This window comes from Strongyloides ratti (genome assembly GCF_001040885.1).
Source record: "Strongyloides ratti genome assembly S_ratti_ED321, chromosome : 2".
Lineage (NCBI taxonomy): Eukaryota > Metazoa > Nematoda > Chromadorea > Rhabditida > Strongyloididae > Strongyloides > Strongyloides ratti.
In genome coordinates, this window is record NC_037308.1 from 1,220,575 (window position 1) to 1,243,364 (window position 22,790).

Here is a 22,790-nt window from a genome sequence, read left to right on the forward strand (position 1 = left end):
TAATTCATTCAGTACTCAATTATTTCATCCCGCCATGTTCTTCATTTATTACAATTTTTCTAAAAATTAATTTGTTATATCTTAGTCTTTTAGTTTTTTTATATGAAAATATGAAAAAGTAGTTGAATGTGAATTCAAATTCACTATTATTATTCATTGTTATTTACATTATATTTAAAAGTTTTTATTGTTATTTCATTTTTCTTTTAGAATTATTTAAAAATCATGTCGGATAGTGATGATTCATTTGTCCCTCCAGAAGATACTAATCCAAAAAAAGAAAGTAAGAAGAATATGAAAAGAAAAAATGAATCAAAGAATGAGGAAGATGACAAAAAGGTAGTTTCATCTAAAAAACAAAAAAAAGATGAAGGAAATGAAAATTCAGCTGAAGGAAACTTTATTGTAGGAAAAGATGGTGTTAAAGTAAGTATGAGTAATGTATAAATCACAATGTTATAATTTTTTTCCAGATGTATTCTCTCGGAAATGAAAGATACATACATAAGAGTGGTTTTAAAGGTAAAGAATACATTAACATAAGAGAATATTATAAAGCTGATGGTGAACTAAAACCTGGTAAAAAGGGAATATCTTTAACTATTGAACAGTTTGAAAATTTGAAAAATGCAATTCCTTTTCTTTGATAAGTTTTCGACATTATCCTATATGTATATAGAGGAAAAATAAGTTGTGAAAATTTTTTCTTTGATATTTTAATACTCAATAAACTTTTTTAACATTAAAAAATGCGCTTTTAACATGAAGTATAATCATTTTCTTCAAAAATAATTTTTTTCGTAGATTTATTGCAGCATAGAGTTCAAAAAAAGCAACCGCTGCAAAATTGTTTAAGGGATTTTGAAGTGGAATTTATTTTAAGGGAAAAAAAGATTAGGGAAACTGTTTTTGATGTTGACATTTAGTAAATTATAATTTTAGGTAAGATAAAAGCTTTTGAAATTAGACATTAATATTTTAAAAAATCATAATTTCTTTTAAAAACAGTTATCAATGTAATAAATCATTTTCAGGGAATTCATGGCCCTACATTTAAAGTGCTATCAGTTTTATAAATTTTTTTTTTGTTTGTAAATGATCAAAAAAAATTTTAAAATAGTCATAACTTTAAATAAAGTTATTTTTTTAATATGTTAATAGGTTGGTTAATTATGTAACTTTTGATGTTTTTTTAATGAAAGCAGTTTTGCCAGAAACAAACGTCTCGTTCTTGTGGTATAGATTAAAATATTTTTTTTTTCAAAGTTGAAACACTTCAAAATTAACTTTTTAAAGAAAGTTAAAAAATGTCTAGGGCAAACTTTGCTAGCTTCAATTTAAAAAAATTATTTTTTACGAAACATTAACATTACAAGTGATTTCTTCAATATTTTTTATACCTTAAAAAAAATTACTTTAAATAACAATTTTGCACTCTATGATGTAATATGTGTATGAAAAAATGATTATACTTAATGTTATCAACGTATTTTTTTATGTTAGAAAAGTTTATTGAATATTAAAATGTCAAAGATAACTCTTCACAATTCATTTTTCCTCAATATATATAAAATAATAATTACCCACCACAAGTAAATGGCGCGTGAAATATTTTGTTTATCAGAGAACGACATCCCAAAGTGCATTGTTTCTGCGTCTTTTTTTCCTCTTCTTCCTTAAACATTGATTCATAGTATCTGTCTCTCCTCTAACACACATATGTTGTATGTGTGTTGCTGATATAGCAGCTGTTTATCAGTTTGCAATGTATTATATATTTCTGTTTTATGTATGTGTTTGCTTTTCTTTTCCCCCTTTTATCTTCCTTATTTTTTTAGATGTAATTTTCTTTTCTATAAAGATATTTTTTTTCTTTTGTAATAGGTATTTACAGATGGGTTTTAATTATATGTTAAGAGTTTTTTGTTTTGCAAAATTCTAAAATACTTCTATCTTAATTTCAGATATAAATCATGAAGTTTATAGAAAATGCAGATTTAGACTTGGTCGCAAACACTATAAGTGAAAATGCGATAGATTGTAAATTTGATGTAAGGTATGTTTAAATTCTATATTTTTTGTTTAATTTTATAAGAATTGAGTCATATTCTTGCAAAATGGTAAACGTTGATAAAAAAGAATGGAAAAAGATGAAAGATTTCAATAATGAATTACAACCTTTATCTCCTCCAGAACTTGCATCTAGTGAGGGAAGATTTGGTACTAGTCCTAATCATGGTCGTTTCCGACATCTATCTCAGAGTTCAATATCTGGAGGTGACTCTGATTTTGATGAACCTCATTTAGTTAATGCTATATCTAGAAAAGTTTTATTTGACTTAATAACAGTTTTGAATCACAGTTATGGAGATTATGATTTTTCAGAATTACCTAGTGAATCATTCACTTATTTTTCTGATTTTAATGTAAGTTATTATTTTAAAATTATAATTTATTTTATTAATTTTTAGCAAGTTGTCAAAGATGTAGATTCAAAATTTGCCTCATCTTTAAGTAATAATGCATTTTTAAAAGATTTATATTGGTCTGCAATAGATAAAGAAATTCAAATTAAAGGATGTTCTATATTTAGGTAAATATTAGTTTTTAAAATTAAATAATTATATTGTAGTTTGATACCTTCATATGAAAAAGATCCATTTACAGAAAATGGATGCATATGGTCATTTAATTATTTTTTCAGAAACAAAACTATGAAAAGAATTTTATTTTTTTCTTGTCGTGCTATGAGAGGTGATTCAGGATTTGAAAGTTCTTCTCCTGATGAATTTATGAATGATCAAGATTAAAATGATACAAAAATAATAGTCCCAGGCAAATGATGTATTTATATCTCATTTTTTTCTACTTTAAAGTGTACAATTTTATATTATCATTTTTTTGAAGATTTCCCGTGATCTTAGAATTTTTTTATCCATTTACATTTGCAAGAATATTTATACATAGAGACATTTTTTTGTCAAACAGTATAAATTTCTACTTAACCAATACAGTTATGCTAGCGGTATATACAACATATTTACACAATAATGTTTTTTTAACTACACAACTATGACTAATTTTGTTTTTTTTTTTATTTAATTAAACAATTTTTAATTTAATTTGATTTTACTGGTTTTATACTCAAGTAATATTTTAATATTGTTTTTTTTTTATTGTAACATATAAATATTTAGATTTTATGGGATCAAAAAAAGATAATTGTATAGATGATATTGATAACCCTCATGTAGCAGAGATAAAATATGAATATCTAGATCATACAGCTGACATTCAACTTCATGGTTGGGGTAGTAATATTGAGGAAGCTTTTGAACAGACAATAATGTCAATGTTTGCTTACATGTCGGGTGACATATCTGAAATTGAAAATTGTTATACTTTTGATGTTACTGCTACGGGACATGATATGAAAACGTTACTATTTAATTTATTAAATAATTTTTTGTATAATTTTACTACCGAACCATATTTTATACCAAAAATTGTTAAAGTTCTTGAATTTGATAGAAATGAATTTAAAATTGTTGTTAGAGGATATGGTGAATCATTTGACACTTCATGTCATTCAAAAGGAGCTGAAGTTAAAGCAATAACATTTTCTAATATGCAAATTCATGAATCTTCTGATAAAGCTGATGTATTTGTTATTATTGATATTTAATTTTTTTTCTTCTGTTGTCTACTAAAATTTATAGAAAAATTATTGTTAATAATTCTACTATTGAATATGTTATTTATTGCAAAAAGTTTATGTTTAAATATTTTTGTTTGTTTATTTATTTATTTTAGTATAAAAAAAAAGAATTAAAATACAATTAATTTGTAAATAACAAATGACTATAAATATATATGAAGAGGAAGCAGGTTCTCTTTAGAACAACACCAAAAAAAAAAATAATATATATGTAATTTAACAGAGGAAAAAGATATTAAATGTGAGGATAAAGGCGATAAGATATTAAAATAAATCTGCAAAACCAAAAATTTTTCAATGATTCATTTATATATAATATTTATTTTGATATGATCTACCTTTTTCTAATAATTATATTTGTCTTAGAAAAGTTAACTTTTTCATTAAATAATAAAATAATAGGGGTACCAGAAGTTGAATGTACTCCACAAGAGATTACTGTATGGTTTTCAACATTAAAAATTTTTAAAGGAAAAATATATAGTATTGGATATAAAAATGATTCTGAATGTATTGGTAAGCATACTGGTATCAAAATAACTTTTATACATATTAAACGAAATTCATGTGGTATGATTGTAGAAAAAGAGGTAAATATTGTTTTAATTTAATTTTTATCAAATAATTATTATAATTCACTATACATTTTTTAAAAATATTTTATTTTAGGCAATAACAAATAATTGGAAATTTTCCATTAAACTAACTGTTTCATTTAATCCACACTTTACAACAAAAGCAGATCATTCTTATTTAGTTACATGTAGATTTAAATTCATGCCAAAAGTTAATCTTCCAGTTACAACAAAACCATCATATCCTAAAATATCAAATGGGATATTAGCTTGTTCATATAAAATAGTAAATAAAACATTAGGAACTCATCAATATATTTGGAAATGTCCAGAACCTTTGAATTTTGGTATTTGTTTAAGACTTACTAATTGTAAAGTAAAAAATAAAATTTCAAATAAAATTGTTGGAACAATTAATTCTTTTGGATGTGCAAGTAACAATAAATATAGTTTAGATTATTCACAAGTAAATTTATTAAAAATAACAAAAATAGTGTCAAAAAAAATTTTTATTGAAAACTGTAATTTAGAGTTACGAAAAAAGAAAAATAATTCATGTCCGGTACGTTTTATAGATAACAATATTAATATTAATTTAGCTTCCTGTTTGTTAAAAACTTTAAAATATTAAAAAAATTAAAGAAGATAATAACATGCTAGTAAAAAAAAATGCAATTTATTATGCTTGGATTATTATGTTTGATATTAAAAATTAATTTTACAATTTTATTCAGTGTTCATGTAACTAAATTTTTTAAACTTTAAAATAATATTAAATAATGAATAAATTTTTAAATATATTTTCTAATAATATTTAATTATTCCTTCTTGGTTCTTCTTCATTAATTTCATCATTATTTGTAATTTCAGTACCAGTTTCTTCTTGATTATCTACTTCAGCAGCTTGATCATTTGCCAAATTCTCAAGAACTTCATACATATTTGTAATTTCATTACTTACAATATTATTGTCTTGAAAATCTTCTTCATTATTAATTTGCTGAAGATTTCTTTGTATTTCTCTGTGATCTTCAATAAGTTCTTGAATTCGCATCCTTAAAGCTCCAGCTCTTTCTCTGATATTTGACATTTGAAATGGAATCTAATAATAAAATATTTAAAAAACAATCTTTTATCATAACTATAAATTTTTTATGATAAAGTATACATATATAATTTATTATATATACTTACAAAAGAAACATTATTTTTATTAAATAATTCAATCCTATTTAACCTTTACCATAACACTTATGCGCAAAAGCTTAAAATAATAAAAAAATTCTTCCTTATTTCAATAATTCTAATATTACAATATTATATAAGTATACATATATCTTATGTTAATTAAACAAAACTTTACTCAAAAAGATTTTTTTTTTAATTTCGTTAAAGTTAAATATATTTTAATAGAGTCAATATGAGTATATTTTATTTTAATTTACTAAAATTGTCAAACTAATGGTATTGCAAAATTTCTTTACATATTAATAAATTTATTATATACATTTTTATTTCACTTTTTTTTAAAATTTATCTATAAAATATATGTTGAATTTTTAAAATGTCATTTTAGATAATATTTTTTTGTTTTATTTTTTAAAAAAATGTTTAACTTAAGACGGACATGTGAAGAAAATGGTAAGTTATTTTTTTACTAATATAAATTGAAATAAAAAAATACTATTACTACATTTTTTTTAGAAATGCTATCTAAAATAGATATGAGCCAATATAAATATGCTAATGTAGAGGGAGTTACATTAAAAACGTAAGTTGTTTATATGTCAAAATTAATAATGATTTTTTTTTCTAAAAAAAATTTATAGCTCAACTGCAATACTGTGGCTAGTTATATATATTTCAATAATGGCAATTTTAGTTACAATTTTTGAAATTATAAAACCTAGTATCACAGATATGTAAAAATAAAAAAAAATAATAAATAGTTTTCATAAATAACTTACCATATTTGTGAATAAATCTAACATTACTTGATAATTAAAAAGAGCATTCTCAGATGAACCTTGATTGTCATCTCCTTGTCGATGTTCGTATTTTATACCATATTTCTTTGCCAGTGATTCAACATCATCTTCAACTTCTTTTGGAGGAAAAGGATCTGAAAAATTGTTAGCACTCATGTTTTCTATTTGAAATAACGCCATATGACGTTTTAAACTTCTTGGAACTCCGATAAATAGTATAGAACGCCTAAAAAATATAAATTTAATTATTTATGATTTTAATATTACTTTTTAACAACTTCATCTAGTTTAAAAGATTTATCTTTTTGTATAAGTTCAAAGTAATGACGTGATTTTTGATCTAAGAAAGCTATATTTTCAGGTTTTTTTAATATATCAATAGCATGATGCAAATATACTTTAATTAAATATTGATAACCAATTGGTTGTTTCACAAATGTTATTAAACTTCCAAATGAATAATTTTCAATTCCAGAATCAGCAAACATTGACATTTTGTCTAGAAACAAAGTAACTAGAAATGGAAATCTTACAAATGCTTTTTGTATAAATTCATCAGCTTTTTCTTTATAAATTTCTTCTCCAGTCTCTAAATATGTTTGATTATATACTAATGCTAATGAATATAAAAAATTTGGTAACCATTCTAATTGAATTGTAGTATTAAATTCATCATAGAAATTAATTAACCAATTACTATTTCCAGCTTTTAAGGCTAATGTATCAATACACATTAAAATACTTAAAGGATCATTTACAACATCTTTCATATAAATTATCTTAGCATATTGAAAAGCAGTCTCATAACATTTTCTGTCAATACAATGCTTCATATACATATGTAATAATATAAAGAAAGCTCTGTTGGGTTCAAAAATATATGGTAATCTATGATTTGGTGAAAAAATGTCAAATTCACGTGAACAACAATATTCACCAAACCAAATACCCCATTCAATGAGGTCTTTTGCATCTTGACTATGATCTTGAATTATAAGAGCATTGGCAGCAACTGCAGCAGAAGGTAAATGAAATCCATGTGTTCGAATAGTATTTAAAACCCATTCAATATCAAATACATCAACAGCATCACGAAAGGCTAATTGTGTTTCAACATAAATTTTTGATGGAACAAATTTAAAATATTTTATATCATATTTTTCATCTATCATTTTCATTGATAAAGCCCCAGGATCTTTTTCTAAAAAACGAGGTTTCTTCATCAATTTTCCAACAAATTGTTTAGTTCCACCACGACGATTACGATTCATATTTGAGAAGCGTGATTCTCTGGTACCAAGACCATTAAAAGCAGCTCCGAGAATTCTTTTGTATTCTGCATCAGGGTCAAGATTTTTTGGGTCTATCTTCCATAAATCTACTTTTTTAAAAGGCGTTTTTGTATCTCCTAAATTTTGTAAATTATTTAACCCATTATTTTTTTCATTATCTTCAATTTTCTTTCTCTCACTAATTTCCAATTGACATATCCTTTTTTTTATTCGCTCAATTTCTTCTGATTCAATTTTTGCTAGATCAATTTTTTCTCCTGAGGTTTTTGTTTTTACTTTAATTTCATTATCTGAGTCTTCGCTATCTGAATGCTCTTCAACTTTATAATTTTTAAAAATTTTTTTGTTATTCATCAAAAATTAACATAATTATATAAATTATAATGAAAATTAAGTAATATAAACGATAAAAACGTTGTTTTTTAAACTGTAATATTAGAAAATTTTTATAAAACAAAAAGCTAAATTTAAAAAAGAACTAATTCTTCCACCATTCAGGTTTCAAAACAAAAACTTTTTCATGATTACATACTATTTCTTTATCAATTTTATCAATAGCAACAATTCCAATACCTAAATTATCTATACGTTTTATTAATTTGCCTATTCTTTTATTATTTTCATCAAATAATTGTGTACTATCACTAACAAGTTTAGATTCAAATTTTAAAGGTAGTAATCTTTTTCTTACAACACCAACAAAATTTGTTCTTGCAGTTAATTCTTGACCAACGTAGCATCCTTTGTCAAAATTAATTCCATTCATTAAATCACCATTCATATTTAATGGTAATTCATTCTCAGTTTCAAAATTACCTTCAGGTATTCCAAAAACCATTCTTCTTAAATGATAATTTTTTTCTTCATCTTTGTTTATGTTAACATCAACATCCTTATTGCTCAAAATTCTTGTTCCAAATGTATTAGTTCGTGGATCCTTGTAAGCATTTGGATTATCATTTATTTGTTCTACAGTAAAATTAACATTTTTATCACTATCTGTAATAATAACATTTCTCCGTATTTTATATAAATTTAATAATTTTAACATCCTCTGAACTATTGTATGATCCATCTCTAAAAGAAATTCATCTTCTACTTTATATACCAAAAGATCTGTAACAATTCTTCCTCTGGAATTAAGAAGAAAGGAAAATTCAATACCATTATTAGTTTTATCTAATTTTCTAAAATAAGTAAGAATTAAGTAAAAAAAATAAAATTTTCTGAATACCTTAAATCTTTAGTTAATAGTGCTTGAAGAAATGAAAACGATTCACTACCTTTTATGGAAATTAACTTCCTAAATGGTAATAAATAGCTTTGTAACATGTCATATCAAAAGACCAACTGATAGCACTCATTTTCCCAAATCTTCTTTTTAAGACATTTTTTTAAAATATTGTTACAAGTGATAATGATAAAATTTAAATTCAATAACTTGTTAATTTATTCTAAATATTAGTTTAAAAAAATTAATTCTAAACATTTAAAAGAATAGTACTTTATTTATAGATGATTATTTTTCTATACTTTTTTTTATTTTTTAATCATTAGAAAATTTTTTACGACATAAATTTTATATATTTTAAATTTTTAGCAACATATTGTTGTTTTAGAATTAGTTTTAATGATAAAATTTTTTGAATAACTAACAATAAATAAATTATAATCAACTAAGACAATTTTTTAACAATAATATATTTATTTATTAAAGAAAAACTTTTTAATCTACAGTAATTTTCAAAAATTGTTACTAATAAAAAAAAATATTTTAGAATCACTTAACTCAAAAATAACAAAAAGTTTTTTATGTTGTTGAAACTTAATTTAAACTTGTCAACTAAAATAAAAAGAATTTAATATGATGTATTTTATAATTATTTTTTATTTATATAGGAATTTTATTTTTATCAATTAAAAATATATAAATTGATATATAACCAAGTTTTTTGATTAAAAAAATAATATTAACTTCAATTTTATTTGTAGTAAAATTTTCCTCACATATGCTTACGTTTTATTTGTAAAATCAATTGTTAAATTTTTTTTCTTATATATTTTTGGAGCATAAACATAATTGTAAGCATTGTTTTAAATTTGTATTAGACGTGTTTACTATTGAATACATATAACACCAAATATCGTGTTAATTATTATTTTCTATCTATTTGTCAAATCCTTTAATATTTCAGATTAACAATGGGTATCTTGGAAAAAATTAGTGATATTGAGAAAGAAATATCTCGCACTCAAGTCAACAAAAGAACAGAAATGCACTTGGGTTTTTTAAAAGCCAAATTAGCTAAATTACGAAGTGAATTGTTAGAGCCCACAAGTAAAAATGGTCCAAAAGGAGTTGGATTTGATGTCACAAAAAGTGGTGATGCTAGATGTGCTCTTATTGGATTTCCAAGTGTAGGAAAATCTACATTTTTATCTACAGTTACAAAGACAGAATCAGCTGTTGCTGCATACGCTTTTACGACTCTTACAGCTATTCCTGGAAAGATCGAATATAATGGAGCTAATATTCAACTACTTGATTTACCTGGTATTATTGAAGGTGCAGCTCAAGGTAAAGGTCGTGGAAGACAAGTTATAGCAACATGTAAATCGGCAGATTTAGTTCTGATGATGTTAGATGCACATAAAGGAGAAATTCAAAAAGATTTGCTTACAAGAGAATTGGAAAGTGCAGGAATACGCTTAAATCAACAACCACCTGATATTTATTATAAGCAAAAAAAAATTGGTGGAATTAAATTCAATAAAACAGTTCCTTTGACAAAAGTAAATGAAAAACTGATAATTACAATATTACACTCTTACAAAATTTTTAATGCAGATGTCGTTTTTAGAGAAGATGCTTCTGTAGATGAGTTTATTGATGTTGTACTTGGAAATAGGGTTTACATGAAGTGTTTATATATTTATAACAAGATCGATTCTGTAAGTCTAGAAGAGGTAAATAGATTAGCTAGGTTGCCGCATTCCGTTGTTATTAGTTGTAATTTAAAATTGAATTTGGATTATTTATTAGAGAAAATATGGGAATATCTTGCTTTGATTCGAGTATATACCAAGAAACCTGGAAATCCACCCGATCTTGGACCTGAAGATGGTATTATTCTAAGAGGATGTTCTACAGTTGAAAACTGTTGTCAAAATTTACATAGAGCTCTTGTAAATGAATTTAAATATGCAATTGTATGGGGTACTTCTACTAAGTTTTCTCCTCAAAGAGTTGGATTAACTCATAAATTAGATCATGAAGATGTTATTCAAATAATGAAAAAATAATTATTATTTTATGTTATACTTTCTATTATAAATAAAAAGGATTTTTTAATTAAAATTTATGATATTTAAAAAAAGGTACTTTTGAGTTTTAGAAGGGGCAATTTGTTTTACATTTAATATGCAAAAAATTAGAAACTTATGAAATTTTATTGTTTCATAACAAAAAAAAAATAGTCTTAAATAATTATAAAATTTGAAAAAAAAATTTAAGAAAAAACAACTTTTTTTGGAATTTGAATATGCTACTATAGTCATTCGATAGCCCTTGAAACGGGATGAAATTTGAATATAATCAACAATATTCAAAAATTAAAACTTCAGGAGTTATAAAGATTCAAAGTTGAGGGGCGAAATTGGGGAATATTTTTTTGTAAATCTCGATTTCTATGATAATATTGTAAATTTTAAAAATAAATATTTTATTCCAGATTACTTTTTTACGAGAAATTCATTGCTGCTATTCTTATTTTTATAGGACTTTTAAAAATGAAGTTATGATAAGAAATATGTTTAAAAAAAAGTTTTAAGAATCTTGTGATAACTAAAGTTAATGAAGTCACAGAACCATGAAACTTGATGCGCTGAGCTTCTTTCATAATTTAAGGTGTACCCTACGTTGAAAAGATTTTTAAATTTTAAACCGTTCTTGAAATATTATGTTTGGTATTTTTTCGCGCGTAAACCATTGTCACCATTTTTTTATATCTCGAAAGTGGTTTAAGGTATAAAAATATTTTGAAGGTAGACCCCATATGAAAACTCATTAGAAGACGATTGCAGAAATCTGATTGCAATTATCTTTATTATGAAGCGAGATATGACCAAGGGCGGAAATTTTTCTAAAATATTCATTGTTCTCGACTTTTCAGTATCTCAAGAAATACTTATCCTATGAAGATGGGACTACTTTCATTCGATTTCTATTCAAAAGTAGGTCTAGATAAATAATTTTTATAGCTATAGCATTATTATTTTCAGAGATTCAGAAATTGGCTGAAAATTTTCTAAATTTCTGATTTTTCCTCTAAAAATGCGATCAAAAATGAACAACTTTTTTTGGAATTTGAATACGCGACTATAGTCATTCGATAGCCCATGAAATGGGATGAATTTTGAATATAATCAACAATATTCTAAAATTAAAATTTCATGAGTTATAAGGATTCAAAGTCGAGGGGCGAAAGTGGGGAATATTTTTTTGTAAATCATGATTTTTATGATAATATTGTAAATTTTAAAAATAAATACTTTATTCTAGATCACTTTTTTACAACAAATTCATTAAGCCTATTCTCATCTTTATAGGAGTTCAAAAAATGAAGTTATGATAAGGAATATGTTTAAAAAAAAGTTTTAAGAATCTAGCGATAACTCATGTTAATGAAGTCACAGAGTTATAAAATCTGATGCGCTGTGCTTCTTTTGTAAATTAAGGTATACTTTACGTTGAAAACATTTTTTTATTTTCAATGGTTCTTGAGATATGAAATTTGGTACTTTTTCGCGCGTAATCCATTGTCACCATTTTTTTATATCTCAAAAGTGCTTTAAGATATAGAAAAATTCTGAAGGTAGATCTCACTTGAAAACTCATTAGAAGACGATTGCAGAAATCTGATTGCATTTATCTTTATTTTGAAGCGAGATATGACCAAGGGCGGAAATTTTTTTAAAATATTCATTGTTCCAGACTTTTCAATATCTCAGCAAATAATTATCATATGAAGATGGGACTACTTTCATTCGATTTCTATTCAAAAGTAGGTCTAGATAAATAATTTTTATAGCTATAACTTTATTATTTTCAGAGATATGAAAATTGGCTAAAAATTTTCTAGATTTCTGATATTACCTCTAAAAATGTGAACAAAGAAAAACATCTTTTTTTAGAATTTGAATACACCATTATATTCATTTGATAGCCCTTGAAATGAGATGAATTTTGAATATAATCAACAATATTCGAAAATTGAAACTTCAGGAGTTATAAGGATTCAAAGTTGAGGGCGAAATTGGGGAATATTTTTTTTAAATCTCGATTTTGATGATAATATTGTAAATTATAAAAATAAATACATTATTCTAGATCACTTTTTTACGAAAAATTCATTAAGCCTATTTACAACTTTATAGGACTTCTAAAAATGAAGTTATGATAAGAAGTATGTTTGAAAAAAAGTTTTAAGAACCTATCGATAACTCAAGTAAATGAAGTCACAGAATCATGAAACTTGATGCGCTGGGCTTTATTCATAATTTGAGATATACTCTACGTTGAAAAGAATTTTAAATTTTTATCCGTTCTTGAGATATGAAACTTGGTACTTTTTCGCGCGTTATCTATTGTCACCATTTTTTTATATCTCGAAAGTGGTTAAAGGTATGAAAATATTTTGAAGGTAGACCTCACTTGAAAACTTATCAGAAGACGATTGCAGAAAGCTGATTTCATTTATCTTGATTTTGAAAGGAGATATGACCAAGGGCGGAAATTTTTCTAAAATATTCATTGTTCTCGACTTTTCAGTATCTCAGCAAATATTTATCCTATGAAGATGGGACTAGTTTCATTCGATTTCTATTCAAAAATTGGTCTAGAGTAATAAATTCTAGAGCTATAGCTTCATTATTTTCAGAGATTCAGAAAGTGGCTGAAAATATTCTAGATTTCCAACTTTACCTGTAAAAATGTGAACAAAATAAAGCAACTTTTTGTGGAATTTGAATATGCCACTATATTCATTCGATAACCCTTGAGATGGGATGAATTTTGAATATAATCAACAATATACTAAAATTAAAACTCCAGGAGTTATAAGGATTCAAAGTTGAGGGCGAAATTGGGGAATATTTTAATGTAAATTTCGACTTCTATGATACAATGAGATATTTTGCAAAAAAACAGTTGTTTCTAGATCAATTTTTTACGATAAATTCATTAAGCCTATTCATTTCCTGATAGGACTTATAAAAATGAAGATATGATAAGAAATATACTTTAAAAAAAGTTTTAAGAATTTAGTGATAACTCAAGTTAATGAAGTCACAGGTCTATGAAGTTGGATGCGCTGTGCTTCATTCGTGATTTAAAATGTACCCTACGTTGAAAAGATTTTTAAATTTTCAACCGTTCTTGAAATATTGTGTTTGGTATTTTTTCGCGCGTAAACCATTGTCACCATTTTTTTATATCTCGAAAGTGGTTCACGATATAAAAAAATTTTGAAGGTAGACCCCATATGAAAACTCATTAGAAGATGATTGCAGAAAACTGCTTCCATTTATCTTCATTATGAAGCGAGATATGACCAAGGGCGGAAATTTTTCTAAAATATTCATTGTTCCCGACTTTTCAATATCTCAAGAAATACTTATCCTATGATGATGGGACTACTTTCATTCGATTTCTTTTCAAAATTAGGTCTAGATTAATAAATTCTAGAGCTATAGCATCATTATTTTCAGAGATTCAGAAAGTGGCTGAAAATATTCTAGATTTCCAACTTTACCTGTAAAAATGTGATAAAAAAAACAATTTTTTTTGGAAGTTAAATATGCGACCATAGTCATTCGATAGCTTTTGGAACGGGATGAATTTTGAATATAAGCAACAATGGCTTAATTTTAGAGTCAGGTATGAATTAGAAATTTTTTTTGAAAATTCGAATATTAAATTAATGTATAATTTTTTTTTATTTATTTATATGATAATTTTGGTTATTTATGTTAGAAATTTTTTTAAAACCTTTTGAACTTTTTTATTTAAATTTTTTTAAATTCATTACGTCAGCGACTCCGAAAGATATCCTTAAAATTTATATGTATAAATTCTTATTTTTTTACATTGTAGTCCTTTTTACTTTGAAAAGGCTTTATAAAGTACCTTCTAGTTTCATTTGTTACTCATTATGTATATCATACATTTCTAAAAGAATACAGTACTAACTTTTTCACCAGAAAGAAAACTTCAAATATTCATTATTTAAAGAAAAAACGGTAGTTGTTTGTTAAAGTTTCTTTATCAAATAGCTAATGAAAAAAATAATTGATAAGTTTAATTTAAACAAAAATTTTTTTATAATATACTTTTTTTTATATATTTCTTGTCGTTATAAAAATGTCTCTACCAAAACTGAATATTATCGTTTTTCATACATTTTAAATTTATTCTTTATCATAATGCTATATGAAACGCTTCAATGATTGTAAATTAAACAAAATTAATTATATTCATAATTTAATATGATTAAATTTATTCTTATCATTTTTTGAATAATTTAATTGATATATTTTAAACAAAAATAATAAATATTTTACATACAATAAAATATCACATGAGAATAACAATTTTGAAGTTATTTATCATTTATAATATTGTTGTACTTGTTTGTACCGATAACAATAAAATTAATGATTTCGAAGAAAAAGTATTCTCAAAAAATTCAAGAGAGTATTGGTTTCAAATCATGAAAAATGAAACGATTGTGAATAATTTAATGAAATCCTGTTTTGTTCCAATACCAAGGTTTAATGAACGTGGTGGATACTATTCTATGTTAGATACAGTTTCTAGACTAGGTCGAATAGCAGCTTACATGAGAGTTTTTCGCAGATATATTAAAGCCCCAAATGGTTTGTCCGATTTTTCAAAACTATTTCCTGATTATGAATTTGAGTTAGATTCAAAAATAATGGAATCATGTACAGAGCATATATGGGTAATAAACATTCATTTTTATAAACATTTTTTAATAGATTTGTGTTGATACAATCTCAAAAGCAATTGAATCAAGGGCTAGTATTTTTTTTCATGTAGATCCAACAAACGATATAGAAACATTTGATTTAAATGAAGAAATTATAACAGAAAAACTTACAAATAATATGTTTGAACAAGATTATACTATAGCATATATATTATGTTTTTTGACGACAAACAGAAGTCCCTGTTTAAAACATTTACCATTTTGTAAATATAGAGTAGATTCTAAATACAATAAGGTTTGTTATTTTAAAATATTTTATAAAAATTTATTTTAGTGGCCAACAAAAGCATTCAATTTTAAAAATAAGCATTTTGTAAGAGATGAATTTTTCTATAACTATTTTGGTCAACATGAACCAATTGATACATTAGGAGAATTTGAACCATGGAAATGTGCAGAGGAAAGCTTTTGTCCAGATCCATGTTGTGGAAGATGGGAAAAGAGAAGTGAAACTTGCATTGCGTTAGATAGATGTCCTACACAAAAAGATGGAGATTCTCTTATAGTGAAACATTGCGAACTTTTTACATTATTAAATCGTAATTTTGAAGATATTGTTAAAAATAATTGGAATACAACTTGCAGTTGTCAAAAAGGAAAATATGAATATGATTTGGATCTTCAGATATGTGTTGATATAGACGAATGCCAAAAAGAAGTAGGAAGATGTGGAAGAAATCAAGAATGTGTTAATTATATAGGTAGTTATGCTTGTCTTTGTCGTTTAGGGTTTATAAAAACAAAAAATGGAAGTTGTATTGCGAATCATAATGTACGTAAAAATGATTGGCATAGTCATAACTATTCACCATTACAAACAAATAATTATTCATAAATAATATTTCTTATCATAATTCTTACATAAGTATCAGACAATGATAAAATTCCAGTAATAAAACCAAAAATCAAAATTTGTATCTATTTTATGAATGTAAAATTGATAAAAAAAATTTATATAAACATTCTTATGTTTGATAACATAAGTAATAGATAAACACCTACACAACAAAATTCATCCAGCCTATTCAAAATGACGTATAAAAACTCTACAATTAAAGTAATATTATCATTTAAATTTCTTTTTTCCCATCCAATAAGTATAAACAAAATATCATGTCTATTGACAAAATAAATGTTATCACTTCCTCATCACAAACTAATTACTTAGAGGCTAATGATAACAATAAATTAAAAGAATCTTTACCAACTTATGATGAAATTATAAATTCTTCAGAATTTAATGATATTCTTCGAGAAAATAGATATGCACGTCTTCAATATCTTGTCCCATATATTTCCTACAGAAATGAACATCCACCAATATTTACTACTGTACGATATCAAGATACAGAATCAGTATGTGAAGAAGACAAAAATAAAAGGATAAAATCCAAATTGTTTGTTATATCAATTTTTTTAATTATTATGATTCCAGCTGTATTTATTCTTGTAGTTATTGTAACAAATGTATCCGTAACATAAAAATATTATTTCATAACTAGTTTATTATTATTGTATTAGTTCAATTAAATTTTCAATGATAACAATTGTACTGTAAATAAAATTGATTGAACCCAACCTGCATATTTTCCAAATTTTAACTCAAAAAATTCTTGTACATCGTGTACATCTTTATCTTTGAACTTTTTTTCGTCTAATGATGATAAATAATTTTTTTTGACTAATCTTTTCACATGGACATCACAAGGTACCACATGATAATGACGTAAACCCATAAGTAATATACAATCTGCTACTTTTCTACCAACACCACAAAATTTTAATAGCTGTGTTCTAGCTTCCTCCGTACTTTTAGTTTGAAGTGTTTCTAAAAATTTGGATCCACCTAATTTATTAATCATTAAAATTGTATCTGCAATATATTTTGCACGATATCCAAATGAATGTTTTCTTAAAACTTCATTTAAATTAGAAATATTTTGTAATTTTTCAACATTTGGTAAAGAATAAAATTTCATATTATCATATTCAAAACATTCACCATATAACTGACAAAATTTTTCAACCATTTTTGATATTCTAGGTACATTATTATTTGAAGAACATATAAAAGAAATTATTGTCTCAAAAACCTCTTGATTTAATATTCTTATTCCAAGTAAATTTGGATGTTCATTTATTACTTTTTTAAAATATTTATCATTTATCCATTCTTTTGAAAGTGAAGTTACATTAACATCTAAATTAAAATAATGATTGAATATAGCATGATCTTTGTCTTCATTTGTCTTTGTAAAAGAGTGTAAAATTTCATATTTTAATGTTTTATCATTAAGTTGTTCAATTTTCCATACTCTATTATAAGCAACACCATAATATTCTGTTGAAATTAATGTTTTTCTTGATCGCCATCTAAATTGTCATAAAAAAAATATAGTATTTTATCACATATATGCATATTACCTGAAACTTTGACCATTAAATAAAACAATTTCAAGATTCAATACATTTTTAGGAATATTAATAACAGGCATAATTAGAAAAAAAAAATTTTTTTTGAATTTTTTATATTGTTTAACTTTTCTTTTTAAGACAAAATTATGGATATAACTTTTTAGTATTTTGAAATGATTATTAAGAATTTTTGTATTTTTAAAATTAATAAATGTCATTCATTTGTTACAATAGAAAAGTGATAATATATTTTAAAATTATTAGAAATATGCAAAATTTAATCATTTATTTGTGAATATAAAAAAAAAATTTTTTTATGTTAAAGATTAACTATGTCTAATAATTATTGTGAATCATCATCTAGGCAACTACATAGTTACCCGGTAAGACAAAAAAAATGTCTTACAATTACTCATCCTTCTCAGAGTTTCACAAACAATTTTGATGATTCATGTGATTCAAAGACATCTTATAATTACAGCAGAAAATCTCCATTTATTAAAGAGTTTCTATCATCAAAATCATGTTCTTCAACAAATTATGGTTTGAGTAATTTTAAAAAACAATGTAATTATCCACAAGAACATTCAACAGAAAAAATTTCTAATGATATATCCTCTGAAAATTTTCCATCACATGACTATCCAATTTTACCTCAATTTACTGGAGAAAATTTAAATTCAAATACATATCTAAGTAATTCATCATATTCCTCTGATGATAGTGATAATATTAATTTTTTGTTGTCAAATGATGAAACTAAAAGTAAACCATCTTCAGGGTTTTTTACAAATTCGAATTCTTCACAATATTCTTATGAAGATGACAATGGTTCATTAATTAAATATGCTGAAAGGCCAAATTTTGGATGTAATGGCAGAGTTGTTTCTTTAAAAACAAATTTTTTTGAAATAACATTTTCAAAGGCTCCAGTTGTTATGCAATATCATGTTGAAATTACTTTTAGTGGTACACGTAATTTAGAACGTGATGAAAATAGAAATATATTTTGGAAAGCAGTTGAAGAACATCCTGAGATATTTCCTAATAAATTTGCACTTGCTTATGATGGAAACCACCAATTATATGTAGCTGGTAAAATTAATATGAAAGGAGATACGCATCATCAATGTATTCTTGTAAATGTATCAATTTGGAAAGATTCTAGACCTAGCATTACTTTTGTTGTTAATATTACATGGTGTGGACCTGTTTTATTAGATTTAAAAAGAGACTATACTACAGTTGATCAACATCGTCCTGTTACACCGATTCAAATTATTGATATTATTTTTAAACAAAGTCTTACTTGCCCATTTGTAGAACAATCTTCTAATTTCTATTGTTGGAAATCATCAGCTTATCGTATGCCTGTTAATGGTGCTGATGCTTTGTCAATTGGTGGTGCTAAACAAGTTTGGACAGGATTTTTTTCAGCTGCTCTTGTAGCATTAGGATATAGAGCTCTTCTTAATGTTGATATTGATTATACAGTTTTTTATAAACCAAAAATTTCAATTTTACAATTTCTATGTGATGTTTTAAATGAAAAATATGGATCAACAAATTGTAATTCAAAAAATCTTGGTTCTAGATATAATAATAATTATAGAAATAAAGGATTATATTGTGACTCATATTCTGGATATAATAAATTTGATGAAATATCTATTTCATATCTTATGAGAAATGGTCAGGAACCGTGGACAGTTGAAAATTTGTGTGAAATAAATCGTTTAACAGAATCAGAATTTAAGATATTTGATGACGCCATAAAAGGATTAAAAATTCGTGTACGTTCAAAAGATGGGCATCAAAGAGTGTACCGTGTTAATGGAACTAAAGGATCAGCTGATCAACTTACTTTTTTCATAAAAGTTGGTGACAAAGATGAGAAAACTTCTGTTGCTGATTATTTTCAAAAGAAATATGGTTCACTTAAATATCCATCTTTACCATGTTTACATGTTGGTCCATATCATAGAAATACATATTTTCCATTGGAAGTTTGTTACTTAGAAGATCATCAAAAGTATACAAAAAAACTTAGTGAAAAACACACAGCAGCTATTATTAAAGCTGCTGCTGTTGATGCTCAACAAAGAGAAGATAGAATTCAAGCATTATTTAAAGATGCATGTTTTGAAAATGATCTATTTTTAAAAAGTTTTGGTCTTAGTATTGCTCCAAAGATGGTTGAAGTAATTGGAAGAGTTATTGAACCTCCTGGTATACAATATGGTCCAAATATTAATCCTAACATAGATGTATGTTTAAATATTTTATAAAATTTATTTTTTTTAGACTAAGGTTTTTCCAATAGATGGTGCATGGAGTATGGATAATCAATCGTTATATTTACCAGCAACTTGTGAATCCTATGCATTAATGGCTTTAATATCTCCTAAAGATGAACATATATTACAAAATTTTGCAATAAACTTAGCTCAGAAAGCTCAACAAATGGGTATGAAATTTCCAAACTGGCCAGATGTTGTTAAATATGGTAGAGCAGTACCATTTGAAATAAAAACGTTGTATCGTGAAATAAGTGAATATTATGTTCATTCGGGAAAAAATTGTAGTCTTGTTATAATAGTTCTTCCATGTAAAAATGCAGATGTTTATATGACAATAAAAGAAAATTCTGATGTTTGTTATGGAGTTATGTCACAATGTATTTTATATAAAAATGTTTCTAGGCTTTCTCCAGCAACACTTAGTAATTTAATACTTAAATTAAATCTTAAATTAGGTGGTATAAATGCAGCAATTACACCTAATAATATGAATGATAAATATCTTATAAATCAACCAACATTAGTTATTGGTATTGATGTAACTCATCCAACACAAATTGAAATGAAAAATCATGTACCATCAGTTGCTGCTGTTGTTGGTAATATTGATATGTATCCACAAACTTTTGCTGCTACAGTTATTGTTCAAAAGAAATGTCGTCAAGAAGTTGTTGACCTTGTTCAAGCTATGGTTATAAGAATCAAACATTTTAAAGAATGTACTGGAATGAAACCAAAAAGAATTTTAGTTTATAGAGATGGTGTTTCAGAAGGACAATTTCAAGAAGTTATGAAAAAAGAAATGGTTGGTATTAGAAATGCATGTCGATTATTTGATCCAAATTACAATCCACCAATAACTTATATAGTTGTTCAAAAACGGCATCATGCAAGAATGTTTTGTAGACATTTAAATGATGCTGTTGGAAAAGCTAGAAATATTCCACCAGGAACTATTGTTGATACAGGAATTACATCTTCAGATGGTTTTGACTTTTATCTTTGTTCACATTTTGGTATTCAAGGGACAAGTAGACCTGCTCATTATCATGTTTTATGGGATGATTCTAAATTTACATCTGATGAGATTCAAGCATTAAGTTATCATCTTTGTCATAATTTTGGAAGATGTAATAGAAGTGTATCAATTCCTACACCTGTATATTATGCTGATTTAGTTTGTACAAGATCAAGACTTCATGTTAAAAGAGCTTTAGGTGTTTTAGAAACAGATAATGAATATGATGATGTTTCACCATCAGGAATTCATTTACCTCATCGTAAAGAATTATTTAAAAACTTAGGAGGTAAAACACTTTGTAAAACATTAAACAAAAATGATCTTGATATATTACTTCAAAAATGTGTTGAAGTTGTTGATGTTTTGCAAAACAAAATGTATTTCTTATAATTTATTTTTATTTTTAATAATTTTATTGTTTTAAAAACAATTTTATACATATTGTAATCTTTTTTTTTTTCTAGACTATTAACTTTAATTATCTCTCCATAGATAGCACAATAAAATTATCATTTTTATAATAATATGTATGATGCCATTTTAATTAATAGTCTTGAAAATGAATGATAATATTTAAAATTTTTTACAACTTATTAACACATATTAATTGGTAATCGGTAAAGGAAAAGCTTTTTATATAATTACAATAATTATAATTTGATGGCACGAAGTAATCACTATCATAGAAAGGATAATAATATACAATTGATAAATTAAAATAGTGATAGGAAGAAGAGATTAACAATGTCCTAATTCTTCTTTTTATAATTGTTTAAAAATAGCAACGTTTATATGACCGTGAGTATACATTATTTCCTTTTAATGACCTTCACATTTAACGTCTTTTTTCATTCTCTTTTATATATTCATTGATTTCATTTTACTTCAACTTTACCTCTATTTGATTTTTTTTTCTCAATAAATATATATAATGATAAACTTCATTTTTTATTTAAATCTATTTTTATTAAATATAAAATTTGTTAATGGAGTTTATTCTGTTATTGGTACACAAGAAGCTATGGGTTTATGGTGTCCAGGATATCTTCTTGGACCACAATGTGAAGGTGTTTTTATTTAATATTTGATTTTAATTTTTAATAATTTTAGAAGATGGAATTTTGACGTATTCAGAATGTTGTGGAGATCTACATCATCAATGTTGTACAAATTTAAGATATTGGGTTATTTTTTTACTCGTTACTTCTTCAATAACTATTTTATTGATATTCGGTATTTGTTTATGGAAAAAAGTTTTTCAAAATAAAACAAATAATTTTATTGAAACAAGGCAACCTCCAAGAAGTGGATATACTCCAGGTGTCAGAACAGGAAGACCCGACGCTATTTAAATATTTTATTAAATTTAAAAATTACAACTATAAATATTAAAATTATAATGAAATAATTTT

The 22,790-nt window shown here is 24.9% G+C and overlaps 11 protein-coding genes across 11 annotated transcripts; 8 read left to right on the top strand and 3 right to left on the bottom strand.

The window, feature by feature from the left end:
* Nucleotides 1-225: 225 nt before the first annotated feature.
* SRAE_2000035100 (Activated RNA polymerase II transcriptional coactivator p15) lies at nucleotides 226-647 on the top strand (the record flags this gene model as incomplete). The annotated part of the gene is made up of 2 exons (XM_024651170.1): nucleotides 226-426; nucleotides 474-647. 2 exons carry the CDS (start codon nucleotides 226-228, stop codon nucleotides 645-647), a joined length of 375 nt encoding a protein of 124 aa, XP_024504874.1.
* A 1,326-nt stretch (nucleotides 648-1,973) lies between these two features.
* Nucleotides 1,974-2,810, top strand: SRAE_2000035200 (Repressor of RNA polymerase III transcription MAF1 homolog; the record flags this gene model as incomplete). The annotated part of the gene is made up of 4 exons (XM_024651171.1): nucleotides 1,974-2,056; nucleotides 2,096-2,426; nucleotides 2,472-2,593; nucleotides 2,633-2,810. The coding sequence occupies 4 exons, from the start codon at nucleotides 1,974-1,976 to the stop codon at nucleotides 2,808-2,810; spliced, it is 714 nt and encodes a 237-aa protein (XP_024504875.1).
* A 392-nt stretch (nucleotides 2,811-3,202) lies between these two features.
* SRAE_2000035300 (Protein archease) lies at nucleotides 3,203-3,685 on the top strand (the record flags this gene model as incomplete). The annotated part of the gene is made up of 1 exon (XM_024651172.1): nucleotides 3,203-3,685. One exon carries the CDS (start codon nucleotides 3,203-3,205, stop codon nucleotides 3,683-3,685), a length of 483 nt encoding a protein of 160 aa, XP_024504876.1.
* A 362-nt stretch (nucleotides 3,686-4,047) lies between these two features.
* SRAE_2000035400 (Zona pellucida domain-containing protein) lies at nucleotides 4,048-4,907 on the top strand (the record flags this gene model as incomplete). The annotated part of the gene is made up of 3 exons (XM_024651173.1): nucleotides 4,048-4,308; nucleotides 4,388-4,855; nucleotides 4,893-4,907. The coding sequence occupies 3 exons, from the start codon at nucleotides 4,048-4,050 to the stop codon at nucleotides 4,905-4,907; spliced, it is 744 nt and encodes a 247-aa protein (XP_024504877.1).
* Nucleotides 4,908-5,107: 200 nt separating this feature from the next.
* On the bottom strand, nucleotides 5,108-7,927 carry SRAE_2000035500 (Transcription factor 25; the record flags this gene model as incomplete). Its single annotated transcript, XM_024651175.1, has 3 exons — nucleotides 5,108-5,395; nucleotides 6,261-6,507; nucleotides 6,549-7,927. 3 exons carry the CDS (start codon nucleotides 7,925-7,927, stop codon nucleotides 5,108-5,110), a joined length of 1,914 nt encoding a protein of 637 aa, XP_024504878.1.
* Nucleotides 7,928-8,051: 124 nt separating this feature from the next.
* Nucleotides 8,052-8,905, bottom strand: SRAE_2000035600 (Putative transferase CAF17, mitochondrial; the record flags this gene model as incomplete). The annotated part of the gene is made up of 2 exons (XM_024651176.1): nucleotides 8,052-8,760; nucleotides 8,808-8,905. The coding sequence occupies 2 exons, from the start codon at nucleotides 8,903-8,905 to the stop codon at nucleotides 8,052-8,054; spliced, it is 807 nt and encodes a 268-aa protein (XP_024504879.1).
* Nucleotides 8,906-9,775: 870 nt separating this feature from the next.
* On the top strand, nucleotides 9,776-10,876 carry SRAE_2000035700 (AT06125p; the record flags this gene model as incomplete). Its single annotated transcript, XM_024651177.1, has 1 exon — nucleotides 9,776-10,876. The coding sequence occupies one exon, from the start codon at nucleotides 9,776-9,778 to the stop codon at nucleotides 10,874-10,876; it is 1,101 nt and encodes a 366-aa protein (XP_024504880.1).
* Nucleotides 10,877-15,372: 4,496 nt separating this feature from the next.
* SRAE_2000035800 (Epidermal growth factor-like domain and EGF-like calcium-binding domain-containing protein) lies at nucleotides 15,373-16,477 on the top strand (the record flags this gene model as incomplete). The annotated part of the gene is made up of 3 exons (XM_024651178.1): nucleotides 15,373-15,594; nucleotides 15,632-15,877; nucleotides 15,917-16,477. 3 exons carry the CDS (start codon nucleotides 15,373-15,375, stop codon nucleotides 16,475-16,477), a joined length of 1,029 nt encoding a protein of 342 aa, XP_024504881.1.
* A 278-nt stretch (nucleotides 16,478-16,755) lies between these two features.
* SRAE_2000035900 (Hypothetical protein) lies at nucleotides 16,756-17,124 on the top strand (the record flags this gene model as incomplete). Its single annotated transcript, XM_024651179.1, has 1 exon — nucleotides 16,756-17,124. The coding sequence occupies one exon, from the start codon at nucleotides 16,756-16,758 to the stop codon at nucleotides 17,122-17,124; it is 369 nt and encodes a 122-aa protein (XP_024504882.1).
* A 44-nt stretch (nucleotides 17,125-17,168) lies between these two features.
* On the bottom strand, nucleotides 17,169-18,137 carry SRAE_2000036000 (N-glycosylase/DNA lyase; the record flags this gene model as incomplete). Its single annotated transcript, XM_024651180.1, has 2 exons — nucleotides 17,169-18,015; nucleotides 18,067-18,137. The coding sequence occupies 2 exons, from the start codon at nucleotides 18,135-18,137 to the stop codon at nucleotides 17,169-17,171; spliced, it is 918 nt and encodes a 305-aa protein (XP_024504883.1).
* A 252-nt stretch (nucleotides 18,138-18,389) lies between these two features.
* SRAE_2000036100 (Argonaute/Dicer protein, PAZ domain and Stem cell self-renewal protein Piwi domain and Ribonuclease H-like domain and Protein of unknown function DUF2650 family-containing protein) lies at nucleotides 18,390-22,730 on the top strand (the record flags this gene model as incomplete). Its single annotated transcript, XM_024651181.1, has 5 exons — nucleotides 18,390-18,440; nucleotides 18,483-20,324; nucleotides 20,362-21,664; nucleotides 22,371-22,445; nucleotides 22,489-22,730. The coding sequence occupies 5 exons, from the start codon at nucleotides 18,390-18,392 to the stop codon at nucleotides 22,728-22,730; spliced, it is 3,513 nt and encodes a 1,170-aa protein (XP_024504884.1).
* Between the last annotated feature and the right edge of the window lie 60 nt (nucleotides 22,731-22,790).